The sequence below is a fragment of the Macaca fascicularis genome, chromosome 12 (assembly GCF_037993035.2).
Source record: "Macaca fascicularis isolate 582-1 chromosome 12, T2T-MFA8v1.1".
In the NCBI taxonomy this organism is placed as follows: domain Eukaryota; kingdom Metazoa; phylum Chordata; class Mammalia; order Primates; family Cercopithecidae; genus Macaca; species Macaca fascicularis.
In genome coordinates, this window is record NC_088386.1 from 104,339,299 (window position 1) to 104,359,617 (window position 20,319).

General features: G+C 37.4%; 1 protein-coding gene across 2 annotated transcripts in view; it reads left to right on the plus strand.

Annotated features, from left to right (window-relative positions):
- Positions 1–7,125: 7,125 nt before the first annotated feature.
- PTH2R (parathyroid hormone 2 receptor) overlaps positions 7,126–20,319 on the plus strand; it is an 89,255-nt gene continuing 76,061 nt past the window's right edge. For both annotated transcript variants that reach the window (XM_065525960.2, XM_065525961.2), the window contains exon 1: positions 7,126–7,482. In XM_065525960.2, the coding sequence (XP_065382032.1) occupies positions 7,408–7,482 (75 nt within the window). In that variant the 5' untranslated portion in view covers positions 7,126–7,407. The remainder of the gene's footprint in view (positions 7,483–20,319) is intronic.

Below are 20,319 nucleotides of genomic sequence, written 5' to 3' on the forward strand. Positions count from 1 at the left end.
GTTTTCTTCCTGTTTTTGCACATTATATAACACACTCAGTTTCTTGGTGTGCTTTTGCCATTCAAAACACTTAAAATGCCCTTCCCCTTTGTCATAGCTTCTGAGAAGCTTTGCAGATTTTCTCACTATCCTGAAAGACTTCTTCAAGTAACCTTAGCCCCAAAGTAATCAGTCCCTCCCTCTGCAGCCTGTAGCTATTTTTATATTACATTATTTTGTCCATTTGATATTTTGCTTTGTCATATAAATTCTTTAGGGGAAAACCAGTATGTTCCCCTTTTTTTGGTTTTTGTCATTATTTACTTGTTACGGTGATCTTTCTTGTCTAAAAAGTACCTAGCATAAATTGCTAACAAAATGTCATAGCTCCCTACATCTTAAAAAGTCCTTAATCAAATTTTATTTTTCAAGTCTTCTTGTACTTATTTTAAGTGATAAAGAAACAACTAGATTGACATTTTCAATGTTCTTTCCTAATGCATCTCCAAATTAAAGGGTTGTTACTTTTCTTATCTAGGTGAAATTTCTCTTTCTTGTGTTATTTGGTACATTCTTGGGAGCATATGCCTTCGTATGCTGCAAGACTCAACATAAATTGCTCATAGATATGTCATACTGCCTGTAACGTTGACTGATCCTTTGGTTTAACAAGGATTAAAAATGTAATTCTATTGGGAAGTTATCTCTGTTGGGGGAAATGAGAAAATGCATGAGAAGGTGCTTAGTACATCTGTGAAGTTCTATGGAAATGCTAAAGCACATTCTATAGGGGCTCGGTAGGATGGTAGAAAAAGTGAAAAATGTGAAAACAGGAGACCTAAGCTGAGGTCTTCCCTGGCTGCTGAGTGTCCTTCTGCACATCATTTAGCTTCTTTCTGAGTTGTAGTTTCCTCATCTAAATGGGTACTACCACGAAAATGGGTATCTTAGTTTATGTCTCTCTAAGGCTTGTTTGGGGAATCAGGATATTTTGTTGGATGCAAATGTTTTGCAGAATGCAGATTTATGAAATAAATTGGTAATATGCTAAAAATATGAGCTATTGTTATAGACAGCAAATTATAGCCATTTAATCCATGATATTAGCTAGCTCAGTCAGACGTTTTCCATGGAGGCAGTAAGATTTTCATTATTAGAATTGTTTTTATTGAGGAAATATGCTATACATATGTAGGGATGGTTTAAGTATTGGGAAGAAGTTGTACGATTTTTTCACACAGTAAAATCCTATGGGATTTCTAGAGAAGACTTACAGCTTTCCTAAATTGTTGACAGAAGAGTGTGTCAACTCTGAGAAGTCCATTTAATTTTAGAAAGACAAAATGGAGGTACAAAAAGCAGAAGGGGCTATTTGTCCAGTTAGCATTTGGACAGGATTAAATCCTGGTGCTAAGTGATCTAACAATTAATGAAATCATATTGCTCTTACATGAGATGCCAGCAGCTAGATTTCACACTGCAAGCACAGGAGTTTGATGACAGGATGGTGTTCAGTTATTATTGGTGTGTAGCAAGTTACCCCTAAACTTAATGACTTAAAGTAAGTACAACCACTTACATAGCTCAGAAATCTGTAATTTGGACAGGGTTCTTCTCTACTTAAGCTGGCATCAACTGAGGCAGCTCAATTTGGGTTAGAGGATTCAGTTCCAACATGGCTCACTTATAGGGTTGATGAGTTGCCACTGGTAGTTGCCTGGAACAGTGGTTAGGATTGAGACCTGAGATCTTTAGTTGCCTGCACTGGGTTTCTCTATGGGCGTCTAGACTTCCTCACAGCATGGTGGCTAAATTCCAAGACTGAAAGAAGTCCTAGAGCCTAGAAGTAGAAGCTGCCAGTTTCTTAAGGCCAGGGTTTATTTCCACTATATTCTATAGATCAAGCAGTCATAGAGCCCATAATCACAGGAAGGAAACACAGACCCTCACCTCTCAATTAAAAGTGTGTGTCCAAGAGTTTTGGGGACATATTTTAAAACCTCTATAGTCAGAGAGTATAAGGGAAGGACAGAGAGAAGAAGAACATTAAGTCTTAGGAAGACAAGCTTGAGTTGGGGCTGTTAGTTGGCTACTGAGAAGAAAATTCTCATCTAATTATTTGAGAAACAAAGGCAGAACATTAGGAATTTAACAAGTAGGGTAGCGTAGATTTAAGAGAGAGGAAATGGCATGGTGCCAAGCACATAATTGTCCAACTTCTTAATTTTCTTCAGGCTTTATCTTGACTGAGGTGGGCCTTGAATTTGTTAATAATTTTCTTTAATCCTCAGTAGGGAAACTTTAAGATTGGCTATTGCTTCCTTTTCATTATTTCCCTTAAGCTACAAATTAATTACTATTTCCATAATAGGCTTTGCATATTAATAATTATAAATGGAATGTAATAGTGTATATGAAAGTATTATGCAAATACCAAGCTTACTGTCATTTGTATAACTGTACAGCTGATAAAAGTTTCTTCGACATTGTCATTATCTCATTTAATTGTTACATGGGCCTTATGAGGCAAATTGTTATTAGTAATAACAACCTTTCCTAATTAAACAGAGAGAAAGACACTTGCACACAAGCCACTGCACATCAGTTTGGAGTCAAGACAAAAACCCTCGCCTTGGGGAGTACCTTTTCTCTTCAGATGTACCCCAAGAAGTACCTGTGTTTGAATGGCCAGACTTCTCTGTTATCTGCCTACTTCCTGAGTTCCAGCGAGAAAACCCTCAGGACTGAGCTTCAGAGGCCTAAGTTCTTCAGCTTTCCAAATTTAACAGTCAGGCACTCAGAGGAAAGATTGCCAACCATTTGATGGAGGTGTTTCACATCTGAGTTTGATGAATGGTGTTCCACCCTGGATAAACTGGAGAGATGCTCTATTCAATCGATTGCAAACCCTACTTTGATTTCTAAGCCTCTTCTGTCAGAGCAGCCTTACATCGAGCTAAAGTTGTGATTTCAGAGGCATTAGCAAACTTTTGTCCTCCACCTCCCTTCAAAATATCTTTCCCAATAAAAAGATGGATTCTTTAATAAGTGATGTTGCATTAACTGGTTAGGTACTTGGAGAAATTGTTATATCACCTAAAAAATTGATACTTTAAAACATTACATGTAAAATTATGAAATGGTAGAAAAGAACTAGTAAAAAGATCTGATGAAAAGATTTTCTATTTTTTAGTATGCCATTCCTTTCTTCCATAAAAGCTAAGGAAGAAATTATAAAAGAAAAGATTGCTAGATTTAGATACATAAATTTTAAAAAAACTTCTGCACTGATCAAGATATTATAAATTAGGCCAAAAACAAAGTTGAAAAACATTTTGGTATTTATGTCAGAAAAATATTTTATATTGTAAATATAGACGGTGCTTTTCTACATAAATAGGGAATACTCAAACTTACCACAGCCCTTGGCCCATTCACAGACTAGGATCACAATAATAATAATAATAATAATATTCATCTTCACCAAACAATGCTAATGATACTAGCTAATACTTATTGAGCATTTCCCTGGACTTTATGTTTGTTTACTCACTTAACTTTTCCAACAAAATTTTGAGGGGGTGCAGTGGGCTGAATGTTTATGTTCCCCCAAAATACACATATTGAAGTTCTAGTCCTTAAGGTGATGGTTTACTAGGCAGAGACTTTGAGAGGTGATTTGGTCATGAGGGCTCTGAGATTAGTGCCCTTATAAAAGAGACCTCAGAAAAATCCCTCATCCCTTCTGCCATGTGAGGTTGCAATGAGAAGACAGCAGTGGTCAATGAGGAAGCAGGCTTTTATCAGACACTGAACCTGCCGGCACCTTGATCTTGGACTTTCCAGCCTCCAAACTGTGAGAAATAAATCTCTGTGGTTTATAAGCCACCCAGTTTATGGTATTTTGTTATAGCATCCGGAGCTGAGTAAAGGAGGTTCTCTCATTTCTCCCATCTTGCAATTGAGGAGATTAAGACAAAGAGAGGCCAGTATATAATTTGCTCAGGGTTACGCAGCTAGCACGTGGCAGGGCCAGAATTCAAAGCCTTTCTTCTTTCAAGAGGCAAGAACAAGAGATTTTAAAAGGCTGTAATACAATTGGCCAAAACTTAAAAATATACTAAAAATTAAAACAATAATGATATGTCCATCTTTGCTAAGTTGTCAAGACTTTGAAAAATAGTAACAACCAAGACAAGAGAGTAGGGAAACACTTCACCAAGGCCATGTGTTCTATTTGTAAATATTCACAATTAGCCTTAAATTTGAGCATATATTTTTAACAAAAATTTCATTAAAAATTTTATATCAAGACAATATGCAATGATTTACATACAAACACATGTTCAAGAATAATCATTAGAGATTCAGTAATGACCTGAGGTAAAACCTAGGAATATGCATTTTAACAAGCACAGCTGATTCTGATACCTTGACCAGCATGTGACATGGTGGTCCTGCAAAAGACAAAAACAAACTAACAAATAAATAAACACCAGCAAAAATCCAAAGCAAAACATTGCCAGAAATAACCAGAAAATGTCATTTTGACTGTGATTTGCTCAGAATTGAGTCTCTTTATCATCAAAATTCCATTTTTCATTTGTAATTGGAGATGATAAGACCTGTCACCTGCCTTTCATTGATTTAAGGACTGACAAGATGTCATTTGCAGCAATTTGGCAGGTAAGTCATTTCATCAACTTTGCATAAAGGTTTGTTTTAAAGTTGTTAGCTTGTAAATAATGTTAATTAATTATTCCTAATTTACCCATGATATAAGCAATTACATATTTTATGACAAGAGCCACAAATATCTTGATATCACAGCAATTTGTATATTTTTTCACTTTACCTAACATTTTTCAATTACTACAGTCTAATCAAGGCTTTCAATACTTTCAGTCTTGAACTGTGGATTTGTACCCGTTAGTATGAATGGACCACTTGAATAGCATACATTTAACAAAAATTGGTTTTAAGTTCCAAGGTATAGAACTTCTTATTTGATTGAACGTCTAGTTAACAAATAGCAGTAGTCTTGGGTACCCTTTGTGCTGTAATGCAGGATTTCTCAACCTTGGCACTATTGACATTTTGGGCCAGATATTTCTCTGATTTGAGGGGCTGTCCTATGAATTGTGGGATGGTTAGCAGCATCCATAGCCTCTTCCTACCACAAGCCAGTAGCATGTGTGACATATCAAAACTGACACAACCAAAAATGTTCTCAGACACTGCCAGACTCCTAAAGTGGAGCATGAAATTTTTCTTGGCCCAGAACCCATGCTGTTATGCACAGTAAATTATTCTCAATTTTTGGGAGATAGAACAATGAAATGAAAAGAAAAACTGCATGGAAAAGCATTCCTGGTTTTGTGAGTCCTAAGGAACATGATAAAAATTTGTAGTAATATTATTGCACAAATAGAACGGATGACTAGCAGTGCCACAATGACGGAATATCTGGACCTTGGACAAATACTTAGTGTCTATTTCCTTGTCTATTAATATGGATAACGATAATACTTACCTCGCAGAATTAAAGATTAATTTCATGGAAAGTACTTAGAATAGTAACTGAATGTAGTAGCACTTAAAAATGTTATATATCAGTATTACTACCATTATCATTATTTTCTTGCTTGAATAGGGTAATGTAACATGTGACGATTCTAAATCATGTAATCAAATTGAAGATTTTAGATAATAGCAACTATAGAGGGTTCTATTTTGAAAAAGAGTTTCAACACCCGCCTCCAAAAAGAACACACAAAAAACAAAAGCTCAAAACAAAAACTTTAAATCAGTGATGAAATCAGTGGAAAGTAAACTTTATTTGGTAATTCTGCAGGCATGTGCCAAGGTATGTATGTTGTATAATTTAGGTTCTGCTATTTCAAAAATGCACATGAAATTGTTTATAATACATGTACATGATATAAACAACACTATTAAAATAGAGATAGGAGTGAACATTTTCAGACATGTAGAAATGGAAATATGTCACTCCTTTAAATGTTTTAGAGCTGGCTGGCAATCAATAATCTATAAATTTTATAAGCAAACCCAGTTTTCATTTTGGCAGGAAATGAGGTCAATCTGTGAGAAATCTCAGATTATTGTGAATTATTGGGCTTCACCTATGGGATTTGCCTTTTTCCAACAGTATCAGATCCTGGGAGACTCAATGTCTAAAGCATTCTCTGGCATCTTGATAGTTATGCTTCTGAGGAAAATATAGGAATAGGCTTTGTCCCAAATCAAGGTGCTTACACAGCCACACACAAAGTGTTAAAGAATATTAGACCGGATGCGGTGACTCACGCCTGTAATCCCAACACTTTGGGAGGCAGAGGTGGGCGGATCACCTGAGGTCAAGGGTTCGAGACCAACCTGGCCAACATGGAGAAACCTCATCTCTACTTAAAAAAAATAAATAAATACATAAAAATAAAAAATAGCTGGGCGTGGTGGCGCGCCTATAGTATCAGCTACTTGGGGAGGCTGAAGCAGAAGAATCGCTTGAATCCAGGAGGTGGAGGTTGCAGTGAGCCAAGATCGTGCCACTGCACTCCAGCCTGGGCGACAGAGGGAGACTCCATCTCAAACAAAACAAAACAAAACAAAACAAAACAAAAAAAAAAGGGAAAAAAAGAATATTAGTTATCTTTTTTAAATGCCAGAATTCAAAGCACAATACCACACAAAGAACTTTTAAACCACAAGAAATACATATATTATTTCTACTTAACACACACCCAGTATTATAATGGTTAGGAGAAAATTAGAGCATTTTAGAGGGTTTTAGAACTGTCCGGCGAACAGCGCAGACGCAGGGCCCACCTGGCCTTGGGAGCCTTTAGTCATCCTGTGACTGTCCTAGGGCCGATGGTCAGCGCACGCAGGACAGTAGGGAACTTCTGGACCACTCCCCGAAGACCCAGGGGGCCCCTAGAGACAGGGCCCTGGAACCCGGGACGGAGTGGAAGGAAGCAGAAGCATTGTGAGTGGGGGGTGGCGGCATCAGCTCCGTGGGATCCTTTGCCCCCCGCCCCCGGGGCTGAGGGACGCGAGGAGGAGCGCGAGCGCAGCCGCGAGGGGCGCACCCGGATCCGCCTGGCGCGGGAGCCGCCCCCTTCCCGCGGCAGGTGGCGCGGGGCTGCGAGTCAAGTGCAGGACTCGGGCCAGTCTCTCCGGAAGACAAGACCAACCTCGAGTCGCGGCGCAGCAGGACGTGGGCTCTGAGAAGCGCGAGGCTCCGGCGACAAGACCCCAAGCACCTCGGCCGGTGGCCCGGGCCCGACCACCCCAGCTGCGCATCGTTACTGACCACAAGTTTGCCCAGGCCCAGCCAAGTTGGTGACTTGGAAGCTTCTCCCGGGCTCTGGAGGAGGGTCCCTGCTTTTCTCTACAGCCGTTCCGGGCATGGCCGGATTGGGGGCGTTACTCCACGTCTGGGGTTGGCTGATGCTCGGCAGCTGCCTCCTGGCCAGAGCCCAGGTAAGAGCCAGGGCTCCGCGACACCTGTTTTCGCGGAGCGTCCGGCGGCGATTTGGCTTTAGCAACACTGAGGCCAGGTGCGCGCGAGAGCTCATTCATGTTCACACATCCACACCCGCCCCGGCACGCACCGAGGCGCTCCCGGCAGGTGGTGGCAGGCAATTAGTGGAGCTTCAAAGATCTGCTTTAGTGGAGTGATGTCCTGGGGCATCCTGGCATCCGCAAAGTAAGGGGATATTTCAGAACAGCGGAGTCGTGGATCAGGAGTGTGAGGCTGGGAAGGTGAAGAAACTTTTCTTAAACTCCGTGGTCCCCATTTAATTAATGAAAACGGCTTTCGTCTGCTGGTAATTTACCATCGCTTTTGAGAATTTAAACTTACAGGATCGATTGTGATCACTATCTGAAAGAATAATTGGCTGTCTGTGATACAGAATCACACACCATTCAAGTTAGGAGACAGAATAAAAATACCAAAATACAGCTCATTTGTTAATGTTAAGAAGCGGTGGCTGTCACTTTCGTACCGCTAATATCATTTAGAGATTATCTGGGCGATCTTTCACAGTGAAGCCTCTTTAATGTGCAAGGCACAATTCAGACGCACTTTTTTTTTTTTTTGAGTCAAATCAAATGCAGGGTTTACAGTCAGCTTTTCAGATGAGCTAGAGAGATGCATATTGTGGTAGATGTTATGCAGTTCAAGAGCCCTGTGAATTTAAACTGAATCAAGGTATTTCTCTCCAATTCGGTAGGGGGTGCACCTAGACCATCAAATGAAGGCCCAGTAAAAAATTATTTCACCGTGAGAATGTAAAGCAGTGATTTATGTATTGATACTGTCTAAACTTAATACTATGTTCTCGGCTTTCAGATGACTAGTTTAAATTTCAATTATTCTAAAAGTGCAGTTTTAAAAACCTATTTGTTATAGACATAACCAGAGACATTAAAACTTAAAGGGGATTTCTAGAATATGTGCCATGCTAAAAGTGAGCTTTACTTAACATGACCAAGATGCTTCATGTAGATTTATTTTGTTGATAAATAAATTTTGTTAATAAGCAATTTGTGTGTCATACATTGACTAATAATATTAGCAATGGATACCTGAAAGTAAGGTACACTTAAACCTGAAAAAATTCATCAAGTGACCAGAAGGAATATGAATGCATGGAAAAAAATTTGGTGATAAATTTCCATGACCGTTATAGAACTCTGGTAGTCTCTACTATACTTCCTACATTTCTATCTTGTAAGATATTTGGATAATTTGCTTAAAAATGGCATCTTCTTATACCTAAGAGGCAACTAACCATTTATTTTCTTTAGTGTTCTAGATTACTTTTTATAAGGAAATGGGGAGGTATTATTTAGTACAATACGAAAAAAGGCTTGGTGTGGTGGCTCATGCCTGTAATCCCAGACCTTTGGGAGATAGGAGGATCTCTTGAGTCTGGGAGTTCGAGGCTGCTCTGAGCTATGATCATGCCACTGCACCCCAGCCTGGCAACAAAATGAGACCCTGTCTTGAAGGAAGGAAAGAAAGAAAAGAAAGAAAAAAAAAAGAAAAGAAAGAAAAAAGAAATCACCATGGGATTGTGGGCAGAATATTTTCTTTTTCTTTTGCTTTCAACAAAACCATTAGGACACTGAATACTTTTTCTATAATTTTAAACCAGGGTTTCCCAACCTTGGCATTATTGACATTTTGGGCTATATATAATAATTCTTTGTTTTGGTGGGGGCGGGGGTGTTGTCTTGTATATTGCAGGGTATTTAGCGCCATCCCTGTCTCTTACATCCAGTAGATGCTAGTAGCACCCCTCCCCCTAACTGAGACAACCAAAAATGTCTCTAGATGTTGCTATACATATTTTGGAAGGCAAAATCACTCCTGGTTGAGAATCATTGCTTTACACGGATTTCCATTTATATCTATAGATTATGAATTGCATAAAATGACAGTTTGTGGTATTACATTTGCCAAATTTTTGACATTTTAAACAAAATCTGGAGGTTAAATTCAAGTGATTTATATCGACAAACTGATACATTTTCTGACCTTCAGTTTCTTCATCTTCAAAAGAGTCATATTGGCCTAAGATTCTTTTAATTCTATAATTCTTGTCTTATTACTTTAGGTTACAGTCATTTTCTACTCTGAAATTCCATTAGTTAACCTGGAGTATAATAGAGACTAAATATATTCTGGGTATTATTTACTTCAAATATCAGTTGCTGATATTATTAGCTTAAGTATGAGAGACAAGGTATTTATGAAAAATGAGCCTGGCTTTATTAATTTTTTTTTAGCGTACCCAGTTAATGATGAATATATTGGTAGCTAACACAGATATTTGAAAAAATAATTATAATATATTGATAGAAAACCAAAGGGAACTCACAGGCAGAATGAACTTGTGTAGAGTAAATATTTAGTATTCAGTAAACGTTGGATCATACCATAAAATAGATGATATAGACTAGCGCTCATCAACTGTTTTAAGGGTCTCTGTGGTTTCTGGTTGGTAAAGATATACTTTTGTCTCAATGCACAGTTCAAAACCCATGCATTCATACATCATTACAGAGCCCAGCAATGCATTTTCTATAGTCAGATTATCACATGGTAATGAGGACCACTAGATAAACATGTTCAGTATTTTCTTTTACTGTGTTAGTGGATCCTCCTGGTAACAGACTGTGAGATGGAATTGGGGTTCCAGAGATTTATTAGGGGAGGAGGTAATGCTTGTGAAAGTTGAAAGGGAGAGGGAGAAGGATTGGACAGGGGTAACCTCAGACCAGCAAGCGAATCTGACAGTTTTGTCCAACTCAATGGAGAACCCTGGGGGAAAGGTTGCCCATCAGAGGAGTCCCCTGCTGTGAAAAAATGGCCACGTCTTAGAATTCCTACTATTGACCTTCCAGTATAAAGATTCAGAGCCTACTAGAAAAATCAGAAGTCTCTTTCTGGGTGTGGAAAAATGGTAATCAGTGATGCTACTTGCCAAGTACCAAATACTGTGCTAAGTACTTGATTCTCTCATTTAATTATCACAGTAACTTTATGAGATGGGCACTGTAATTGTTCACATTTTTATAAATGAGAAAATGGGGCTACGAGGTGTTAGATAATATACTCAACTCACACAAGCAGCCATGATTTATACTCTGGCTTTTACCTCTGGGGCCCACCCCTCCTACTGGTACCCTCATTGTGGAGATCAGCTGGGCACGGCTTAGTGACATTTTGTATACACATGTCCTCTGTCCCAGCAATCTCTGTCCCTGAGTCTCTATCCCAAGGAATTTCTCACCCAGGTCTATAATGATTCTCGCAGTAATTCTGTGATGTTAGAGAATTAGGGACAATCTGGGTGTTTGTAATGGGGTATTGTGCAGCAATAAAAAGCAATGGCTTAAATGTGCACAAATCAGCATGGACAAGATTGTAAAAACAGGATAACATGTGACACAGAAAGAATAGGATATATGGTATGATATCATTTACATACATTAAAATACATGCATATAAACAGTAATATATGTTTTATGAACATATTCAGATAAAAGATTTTGTGTGTGTGTGTGTGTGTCTCACATAAATGCTTGTATATGGGAGGTAGAGAAGTAGGAGTGGGGTATAGAGATAAAAGGGGATAAATCAACAAATCAAGTAGGCCTGCACTCTGCATCTCAATGCATGTGTTAATTGGAAATTGTGGTAATAATAAACAGAACTGTCAAAACTATTACTGGTGGAGTTAAGAATGAGGACAGCTGGGTGCAATGGCTCATGCCTGTAATCCCAGCACTTTGGGAGGCTGAGGTGGGCAGATTACTTGAGGTCAGGAGTTAGAGACCAGCCTGGCCAATGTGGTGAAACACCATCTCTACTAAAAATACAAAAATTAGCTGGGCATGGTGGCTCATGCCTGTAATCCCAGCTACTCGGGAGGGTGAGGTGGGAGGATGGCTTGAACACTGGAGGAAGAGGTTGCAGTGAGCTGAGATCATGCCAAGTCCTAGAATACAGGCAGCTTCTCCAAAGTGGAAACTAGGGACTATCTTTGGCAGAGTCAAATGGAAACTTGACTGTTGATTATCTCTATACTGTGTTTATTGCCACAAACACTATTATAGTTAAAGGTAAGAGAGTTGGTTTGTTCTCATTCTTTTCTGTTGACAACCAGGACTGTTTCCATTTGTCTTCTAGTTATAAGGAAGCCTTAAATCCCTGAGGAATGGGCTTCTTGGTGGCTGCATTGATTGTGAGTAGTCTCTTCAGCCCTGGTAGACCAGAGGCAGTGATATGGAAGGGTCCTAGGTGTGGCTTTTTCTTGCCAATGCACAGAGAGTAGGTTTCACTTTCCCAGAACTTCCTCAATTCTTTGTGACAAAATAAAATATTTTCAACCAGCATTCATGCATCTCACTTATTTTCCTGTCTTGAACTTCAGTTGGTTTTGTCATCTGCTAGAACCCATCTTGTCCTTTCTTTCCCCTCTGTTTTGTTTTTGTCTTTTCTCTGGGTTATTAATTAAGTTTTTAAACAGTCATGTGACTTTAGGTAGTTAATTTCATCTCTTGGTGTCTCCATTGGCTCCACTGTAAAATAGGACTTATTCATAGGATAAGCATTATAGTGACATCTACTCATAGAATGTGAGTCTTGAATTTAAAAATATACAAACAAAAAGCTTTAAGGTGCCTGATAACAAAATATGTGAGCTCTTTCCTCTTCTTTTATTAGAAGATCAGTCAAATTCTTTTTAATGGAACGATTATTAGATTAAGAATATTTCTAAGCATTAGTGGGAACTCCTGAAGGCTTTTAAATGGGGTGTGTATGTGTGTGAGAATTTTGCGAGGCTGTTTTCTCTTCCTTTTATTTCTTATGGCTTCTCCTTCAGAACCCACATTTTTCTGATAGCAAATGGACATTTTCTTCATAACACTGATAGCTGTTATAATATTACATTTATTAATATAAGTACTTGATTAATATCTACCTTCTTCATTGCTTTTGCTCAAAATTTGTTTCCTTCTTGCTGATGGATATTACCACTTCACTTTTCCCAGTTGTTATTATCTCCCAGGATCGCACAGCTGTGCTGCATGACAGATGTATTGCCTAGAGGGAGTGACACTAGTTAGAAATGAATAGAACATTGACCATTGTTGCTATTATGTGTAGATATATAATTTGGCCTTCAGCCTGATTTTCTGTAATCTCAGATCCTCGTTGCCGATTGCTGGCAGGAAACGATCTTCTTGATGATTTCTCATGTCCAAAACAGGTCAACACTATTTCTAGAGTGATAATCATTGGCTGATTTCATTTCCTCATGAAATGAACTCTATCACTGAGTAGAGCTTCCATAGAATAGCCTTGAAAGGCAGAGGTAGTGCTGTGTAAGGACACTGTACTGGAAGACAGGATACCTGGCTGTAGTCCATGTTTTACTGTAAATTAGCTGGGTGGCCACAGATAAGTGGCAAAATTCTGGGTCTCATTTTGTCATATGTCAAGAGTATAAGGCTTCAAGTTCCATCATACCAGAGATTCAGATTTTTTCAGGTTATCAACAGCGGTAGCTTTAAAAGTAATGTTTTTGCTATATACATATAACAGGGGTCAAAAGCAAAAACTACCTGCATTTCTATTTAGTCTTTGTCTATGTGCTTGTTCAATTAATATATACTTTCAATTATGTCATAAATGAAATTTTATATATATTTTCACTTGACATTATACAATCCACTTTTTTCCATTTTCCTATGACTATTTTCCTGTCTTCTGTACTCATTCTCTTTCTCTCTCAGTACAGGCCCATCTCCTCTCCATCCCACTCAGATAATACTGTACATCTTCCACCTCTTTCTCCATAATTTTTTTGCTCATATAAAATATAAACACAGATGTAGTTATTTCATCCTTATTTGTTTAAAAAGTGACCACCACACACACACACACACACACACACACACACAGAGAATGTTTATAAACAATGCAGAAGACTGGCAATTTGAACTCATTAAATTATATTACAAATGACAGAGAGCCACCACTTGAATCTTGAGAGAGTGGTCCTCCTTTCATCTTGGAGTGTTGTTATCATAGTATGTTCTCCCCATGTGATGCCACTCTAGCAATTTCAGACACAGCTACATAGAAGTCATGATTACAGAAACTCCAAGAGCCAGCCTTAGCAGAGACAGCATTTGACACTATCAAGTGTCACTGATGTACAGAAAGAAAAATTAGACTTTAAGGAATGCAAGTGTAAAAAAGATTCAGTGCTCAGGAACTATAAAGTTAGTTACTTGAAAATGGAATTTGAGCTCTGTTATGATTTCAATAGTGCAAGAGCTATACTTAATTATTCCTGCATTAACCATTATTTTTATATTTTTGAACATTTTTAACATATGGAATATAAGATATTGATTAAATGGAACATGTATTATTTTTACATTCTTGAAGTTTTCTATGTGTTGCTGAAAACCATTTGTTTATCTGTATTACCTAATTAGCCACTTTGAACAATGTCACAACTAAAAGCTGTAAGGGTTGAAGAAGGAAGAAAGAAACACAAAAAGTGGCTCAACAGTCAAAGACAGGTTTATTTTGGAGAATAAACCTGGGAGGGGCTTCTGGCCAGTTTTGGTCAGGAGCATGCTCTCTTACAGACTAAAAGTATTTAAGGGTTCAGGGTGGGAGAGCTTATCATAGACTTGGACTGCTTCTGTGCCTCTTTGTCTTGCTTATTTGAGAGGGATAGTTTTTGTGTTTGTTCCCATACATCTTCCTCCACCTGCAGGCATATCCCCCAAGTCTGCTTTTAGCTTCCCCATCTTAGTGCACCTAATGGGAAAGGAATATGCTGATTAGGGTCCACTGTTTTACTGGGGCTCATTGTATGAGTGTGAAGCTTGGTGGTTACTCAAGAGACTTTCCCCCTCCTTCTGTGCCCAAGCTGTCTTATCTTTGTTTTACTGTCGGCTCTTTCTGGTTACTTGTTGTTAGAAGAGAAGTGATTTCCTTGAAATGCGTGAGGTTAGAAAGGGAGCTAGAACTTAAAATGGTGGTATTTGTCCAAGATGACGGTGCTCCTGCTCTGTCAAAAGCAACTAAAAGTGGAGGTAACATTCACTCCATAGCCCATTTTCTTAATATATATGGTGACAATAGTAGTTAGTGATATTTTTGTATTCAGTCTTGTCCATGTATAGATATAATATATCCTACATGGTTACATTCCTCATAGTATTCCCCCAAGTTCAGTAAAAGCAATAATCCATGCACTATTTATTTTTCTGATTATCTTTTGAGTCCTTCGTCAGCTAATGAGGATAGTGAATTTTTTTTCAGTTTTTTTTCTATTGGAATATCTATTAGAATAGGAAATTTTGGGTTGATATATCCTCAGTTCTCAAACTTTATTCCAAGATTTTTATTCACTAGAACAAAAATGGGCAAACTATGGTCTGTTATCCAAATTCATTCCATCATCTGTTTTTCTATGCCTCAGAGCTAAGAATGATTTTCACATTTTTAAGTCATTGAATAAAAATCAGAAGAAGGACCGAGGTTAATAGTAAGAGTGAAGTCATGTTGATAGCTTGCACTATTGATAGGTGAGTGGCACTTTACTTCTGTGGTCTTCCTTTTCAAAATATATTGGCCCAGTTCCATAATGAGAAAACCATAGAAAAAACCTATGGATTTCTCATTATGGAACTGGATCTTTGACAAACCTGAGAGAAACAAGAAATGGGAAAGGATTCCCTATTTAATAAATGGTGCTGGGAAAATTGGCTAGCCATAAGTAGAAAGCTGAAACTGGATCCTTTCCTTACTCCTTATACGAAAATTAATTCAAGATGGATTAGAGACTTAAATGTTAGACCTAATACCATAAAAATCCTAGAGGAAAACCTAGGTAGTACCATTCAGGACATAGGCATGGGCAAAGACTTCATGTCTAAAACACCAAAAGCAACAGCAGCAAAAGCCAAAATTGACAAATGGGATCTCATTAAACTAAAGAGCTTCTGCACAGCAAAAGAAACTACCATCAGAGTGAACAGGCAACCTACAGAATGGGAGAAAATTTTTGCAATCTACTCATCTGGCAAAGGGCTAATATCCAGAACCTACAAAGAACTCAAACAAATTTACAAGAAAAAAACAAACAACCTCATCAAAAAGTGGGCAAAGGATATGAACAGACATTTCTCAAAAGAAGACATTCATACAGCCAACAGACACATGAAAAAATGCTCATCATCACTGGCCATCAGAGAAATGCAAATCAAAATCACAATGAGATACCATCTCACACCAGTTAGAATGGCGATCATTAAAAAGTCAGGAAACAACAGGTGCTGGAGAGGATGTGGAGAAATAGGAACACTTTTACACTGTTGGTGGGATTGTAAACTAGTTCAACCATTATGGAAAACAGTATGGCGATTCCTCAAGGATCTAGAACTAGATGTACCATATGACCCAGCCATCCCACTACTGGGTATATACCCAAAGGATTATAAATTATGCTGCTATAAAGACACATGCACACGTATGTTTATTGCGGCACTATTCACAATAGCAAAGACTTGGAATCAACCCAAATGTCCATCAGTGACAGATTGGATTAAGAAAATGTGGCACATATACACCATGGAATACTATGCAGCCATCAAAAAGGATGAGTTTGTGTCCTTTGTAGGGACATGGATGCAGCTGGAAACCATCATTCTTAGCAAACTATCACAAGAACAGAAAACCAAACACCGCATGTTCTCACTCATAGGTGGGAACTGAACAATGAGATCACTTGGACTCAGGAAGGAGAACATCACACACAGGGGCCTATCATGGGGAGGGGGGAGGGGGGAGGGATTGCATTGGGAGTTATACCTGATGTAAATGACGAGTTGATGGGTGCAGCACAGAAACATGGCACAAGTATACATATGTAACAAACCTGCACGTTTTGCACATGTACCCTACAACTTAAAGTATAATAATAATAAATAAATTAAAAAAAAAAAAAAGAAAAAACCCAACTGTGGGACATCATACAAAATTTCTGATTAGTGTTCCTCAAAACTGTTAAGATAATTAAAACTGAGGAAAGCCTGAGAAACTATCACAACCAAGAAGAACCTAAGGAGATATGACAAGTAAACATGATGTGGTGTCTTGATGAGACCCCAGAACAGACGAAGGATGTTAGGTAAAAACTAAGAAAATCTGAATAAAGTACCAACTTAGTGAATAACAATATATCAATATTGATTGATTAATTATGACAAATATACCTACTAAGATTTTAATAAGGGGAAACTGAGTGTTTATGGGAACTCTGTACTATCATATAACTAAATTTTTTCTGTAAATCTAAAACTATTCTAAGATTTAAAACATTTAAAAGGGGATTTTATTGTATTTTAAAAGGATAATATTTTGTAGATGTGAAGATTAAATAAAATTAAAATTTCAGTGTTAATAAAATTTTATTTGAACACAGCCACATTAATTCACTTACTTATTGTCTATAGCGATTTTATGCTACATAGCAGAGTTGACTGGTTTAGACAGAGCACCGCTTCACATGGCTGTTTGGTGCATTCTGAATTGCAGTGACTCAGTCATAACTTGACACATTTCAAGTGCTACATGTATTGCTCTACATTTTCACTTTACTTTTTTCACTACCAGGGAGAAACCATCATGTCAATATAAGAAGAGAAAAATGGACTAAATATTCTGCTTCTAAAGGCACAGTGTACGTGGATTTTTTTTGCTATCAAATAAAATGGAAAAGCATCGTGTTTATTATTCAGTGACACCACAGCTGTGCTAATAGAATACAGTATATGTTGACATTCCCAGATTAAGCAATCATTACAATATTCCCAGCTGATAGCACAGCATTCAGTCAGAAAAAATTAGAACATTTAAGATGAGATATCTCATCACATAACTTCTTTTAAAAAATGAGGCTGCAATAAAAGTAAAGTTCAAAGTAAGGTTGTCATTTGTTAGCTAAGCAAGGAAAGCCATTTACCAATGGTGAACTAATAAATGGGTTAAATCATATTTGATTGTAGCAGGTATGAAATGTGTCTAGAAAAAATAACTAGTTTAAAACTACTTACCTTTTGAAAAGAATGGAGTTGAGGATGTTGTAGCAACACCAATAATCAATTAAAAAACAAAGCAAATGATTTTAAGGGGTTTTCCTCGGCTCTTGATGAGTTAACAGATGTTACTGATATTAATCAGTTGTTTATTTGAGGAGTCAGTGCTGAGTTTGGTTTACTGAAGCGTTTGCCTTGAAAAATAGTCTGCGTGGGAGAACATTTTCAAAGAATTTGAGAAAATGACTAATTTAGTTCAACCTGAAATGGAGTGTTAAAGACGTGTTAAAAATGATGGTGTTAAACCTTTGTGTGGAAGACCAATCCAAAGCTCATGAAAATATAAAGCATTTAAAATCAATGGTTATTTATTGTATGATTTATCTGGAAGTGCTTTGTAGGAAATATTTGAATCTATCATGTGTTATTGAACCAATAATGCCAATGGCCAACTTTGTTCACCATTACGAACTTAATTATCATCAGTTCTTTAAATTTTGGCAGAAATAGAAGCCACATACTTTGACTTGCCCTACTATGGCTTAGCCATGATAAAGCTTACTATGATTTTTCTGAGCTCAGGGTTAAAATGTTGAAATTAGGTGAACTACTTTTTCAAGCTATCTGCTGTTCTGTATGTGATGGTTGATACAGAGGGTCAACTTGATTGGATTGAAGGATACAAAGTATTGATCCTGTGTGTGTCTGTAAGGCTGTTGCCCAAGGAGATTAATATTTGAGTCAGTGGGCTGGGAAAAGCAGACCCACCCTTAAGCTGGGCAGTCACAATTTAATCAGCTGCGAGCGTGGTTAGAATATAAACAGGCAGAAAAAATGTGAAAAGAGAGACTGGCCTAGCCTCCCAGTCTACATCTTTCTCCCGTGCTGGATGCTTCCTGCCCTTGAACACTGGACTCCAAGTTCTTCAGCTTTGGAACTCAGACTGGCTTTCCTTGATCTTCAGCCTGCAGATGGCCTATTGTGGAATCTCGTGATTGGTGAGTTAATACTTAATAAACTCCCCTTTATATATATATATCTATTCCATTAGTTCTGTCCCTCTAGAGAACCCTGACTAATGCAATGTACCTCCCAATGAAGACTGGAAAAGAAAGAAGGGATGAAGAAAAATATAGCTTAGTTTTAGGTCTAACAAGAGTCTCTTGATCTTTGGTACTTTTTTTTTTTTTTTTTTTTTACAAGGGGTTTATAATTCAGTAATGATGGATGAATCTCATATTAGTTTCAGGAAATTTGTTAAAGCTGCCAAAATGTCCTTCCTAGATTTCATTATTTATCTCTTGAAATGCATTAAGGATCCATTTTACATACATTGTAAAATTAGTCTTTTTTGTTATAATCCTGGAAGCCGAGTAACTAGGCATGTGTATAAAGAAAGAAGAGAGAGAAAATTCCTGTGCCAAAATTTGTAACTGGGGTGTAGCTAGATGTTTTTTCTCTTGGAGGCAATCTAGTTCATTTGCAAGAAATGGTGTTGAAAAGACATGGATTTATTTATTTGAAAAATTCCAGGTCTGTTTGTTATAATAAAGCTGGTCATAAAAACACAAGTACTTGTTAAGAGAGAAGTACTGTTCAAAGACGGGAATCTTTTTTTTTTTTTTTTTTTTTTTTTTTGAGATGGAGTCTTTCCCTCTCGCCCAGGCTGGAGTGCAATGGCACAATCTTGGCTCACTGCAACCTCCGCCTCCTGGGTTAAAGCGATTCTCCTGCCTCGGCCTCCTGAGTAGCTGGGATTACAGGCATGTGCCACCATGCCCAGCTACAAAGGTGGGAATCTATGGTCTAATAGGAGGCGAACATCATTAGAATAAGCTGGATAAAATAAGAGAAGCTAAATAGAAAATCCAGGAGTAACTGTGCAAGTCAGCCATATCTTGAGGGGAGAAAGAAAGGCAAAATATCACAGAAGTAGATCAGTCTTGCTTATCATTGCAAAACATGAAAAATCAATTTTAACTTTATGTTAAAATACAAATACCTTATGAGCAATTTTAGCTTTATTCTGTTGATTCTGTTATTTGCAGATGTTAGCAATACTTTTATAGGAAAGTCACTAGAATTCACTAGAAACTATTAAAACTAAAAAAAGTTCAGTAATGTCACCAAGAATGACATTAAAAATAGGAAATAAAATAGCTTCCTTATGTGTAAAAAAACTGCCACTTAGCATAATAAGAATATCCTATTAGTAATAGCGATCAAAAATAAAATAACTAGAAATGAACGGAAGAATTATGCTGAACCTGTATGACAAAAAGAAAGCTTTACTAAAGCTTAAAAAGATAAACATTAAATAAATGAGGAAATATACCATATATTTATCAAAGGAGGATAAAGGGAATGTCTCATATTTTCAGGAACCTATACAAGTTGTGAGGGACTACCTAATGCATGATTTCTTTTGCACTCAATTTTCTTTTTGCTAACAGAGTAGTCTTAATATATTTGACCTTACTTTAGCTCAAATACTATATTGCACTTAATTTATAATTAACTTAAAATTTAGTTGGTGTTTTTCGTGGTTATAGTCATGAAACTAAACAATTCCTGATAAACTTTAGCAGATGAATTTTTAAAAATCTGTGTTTTGGGAGAATTATAGATTCACATGCAATGTAAGAAATAATACAGATACTAAATACCTTTCATATACTT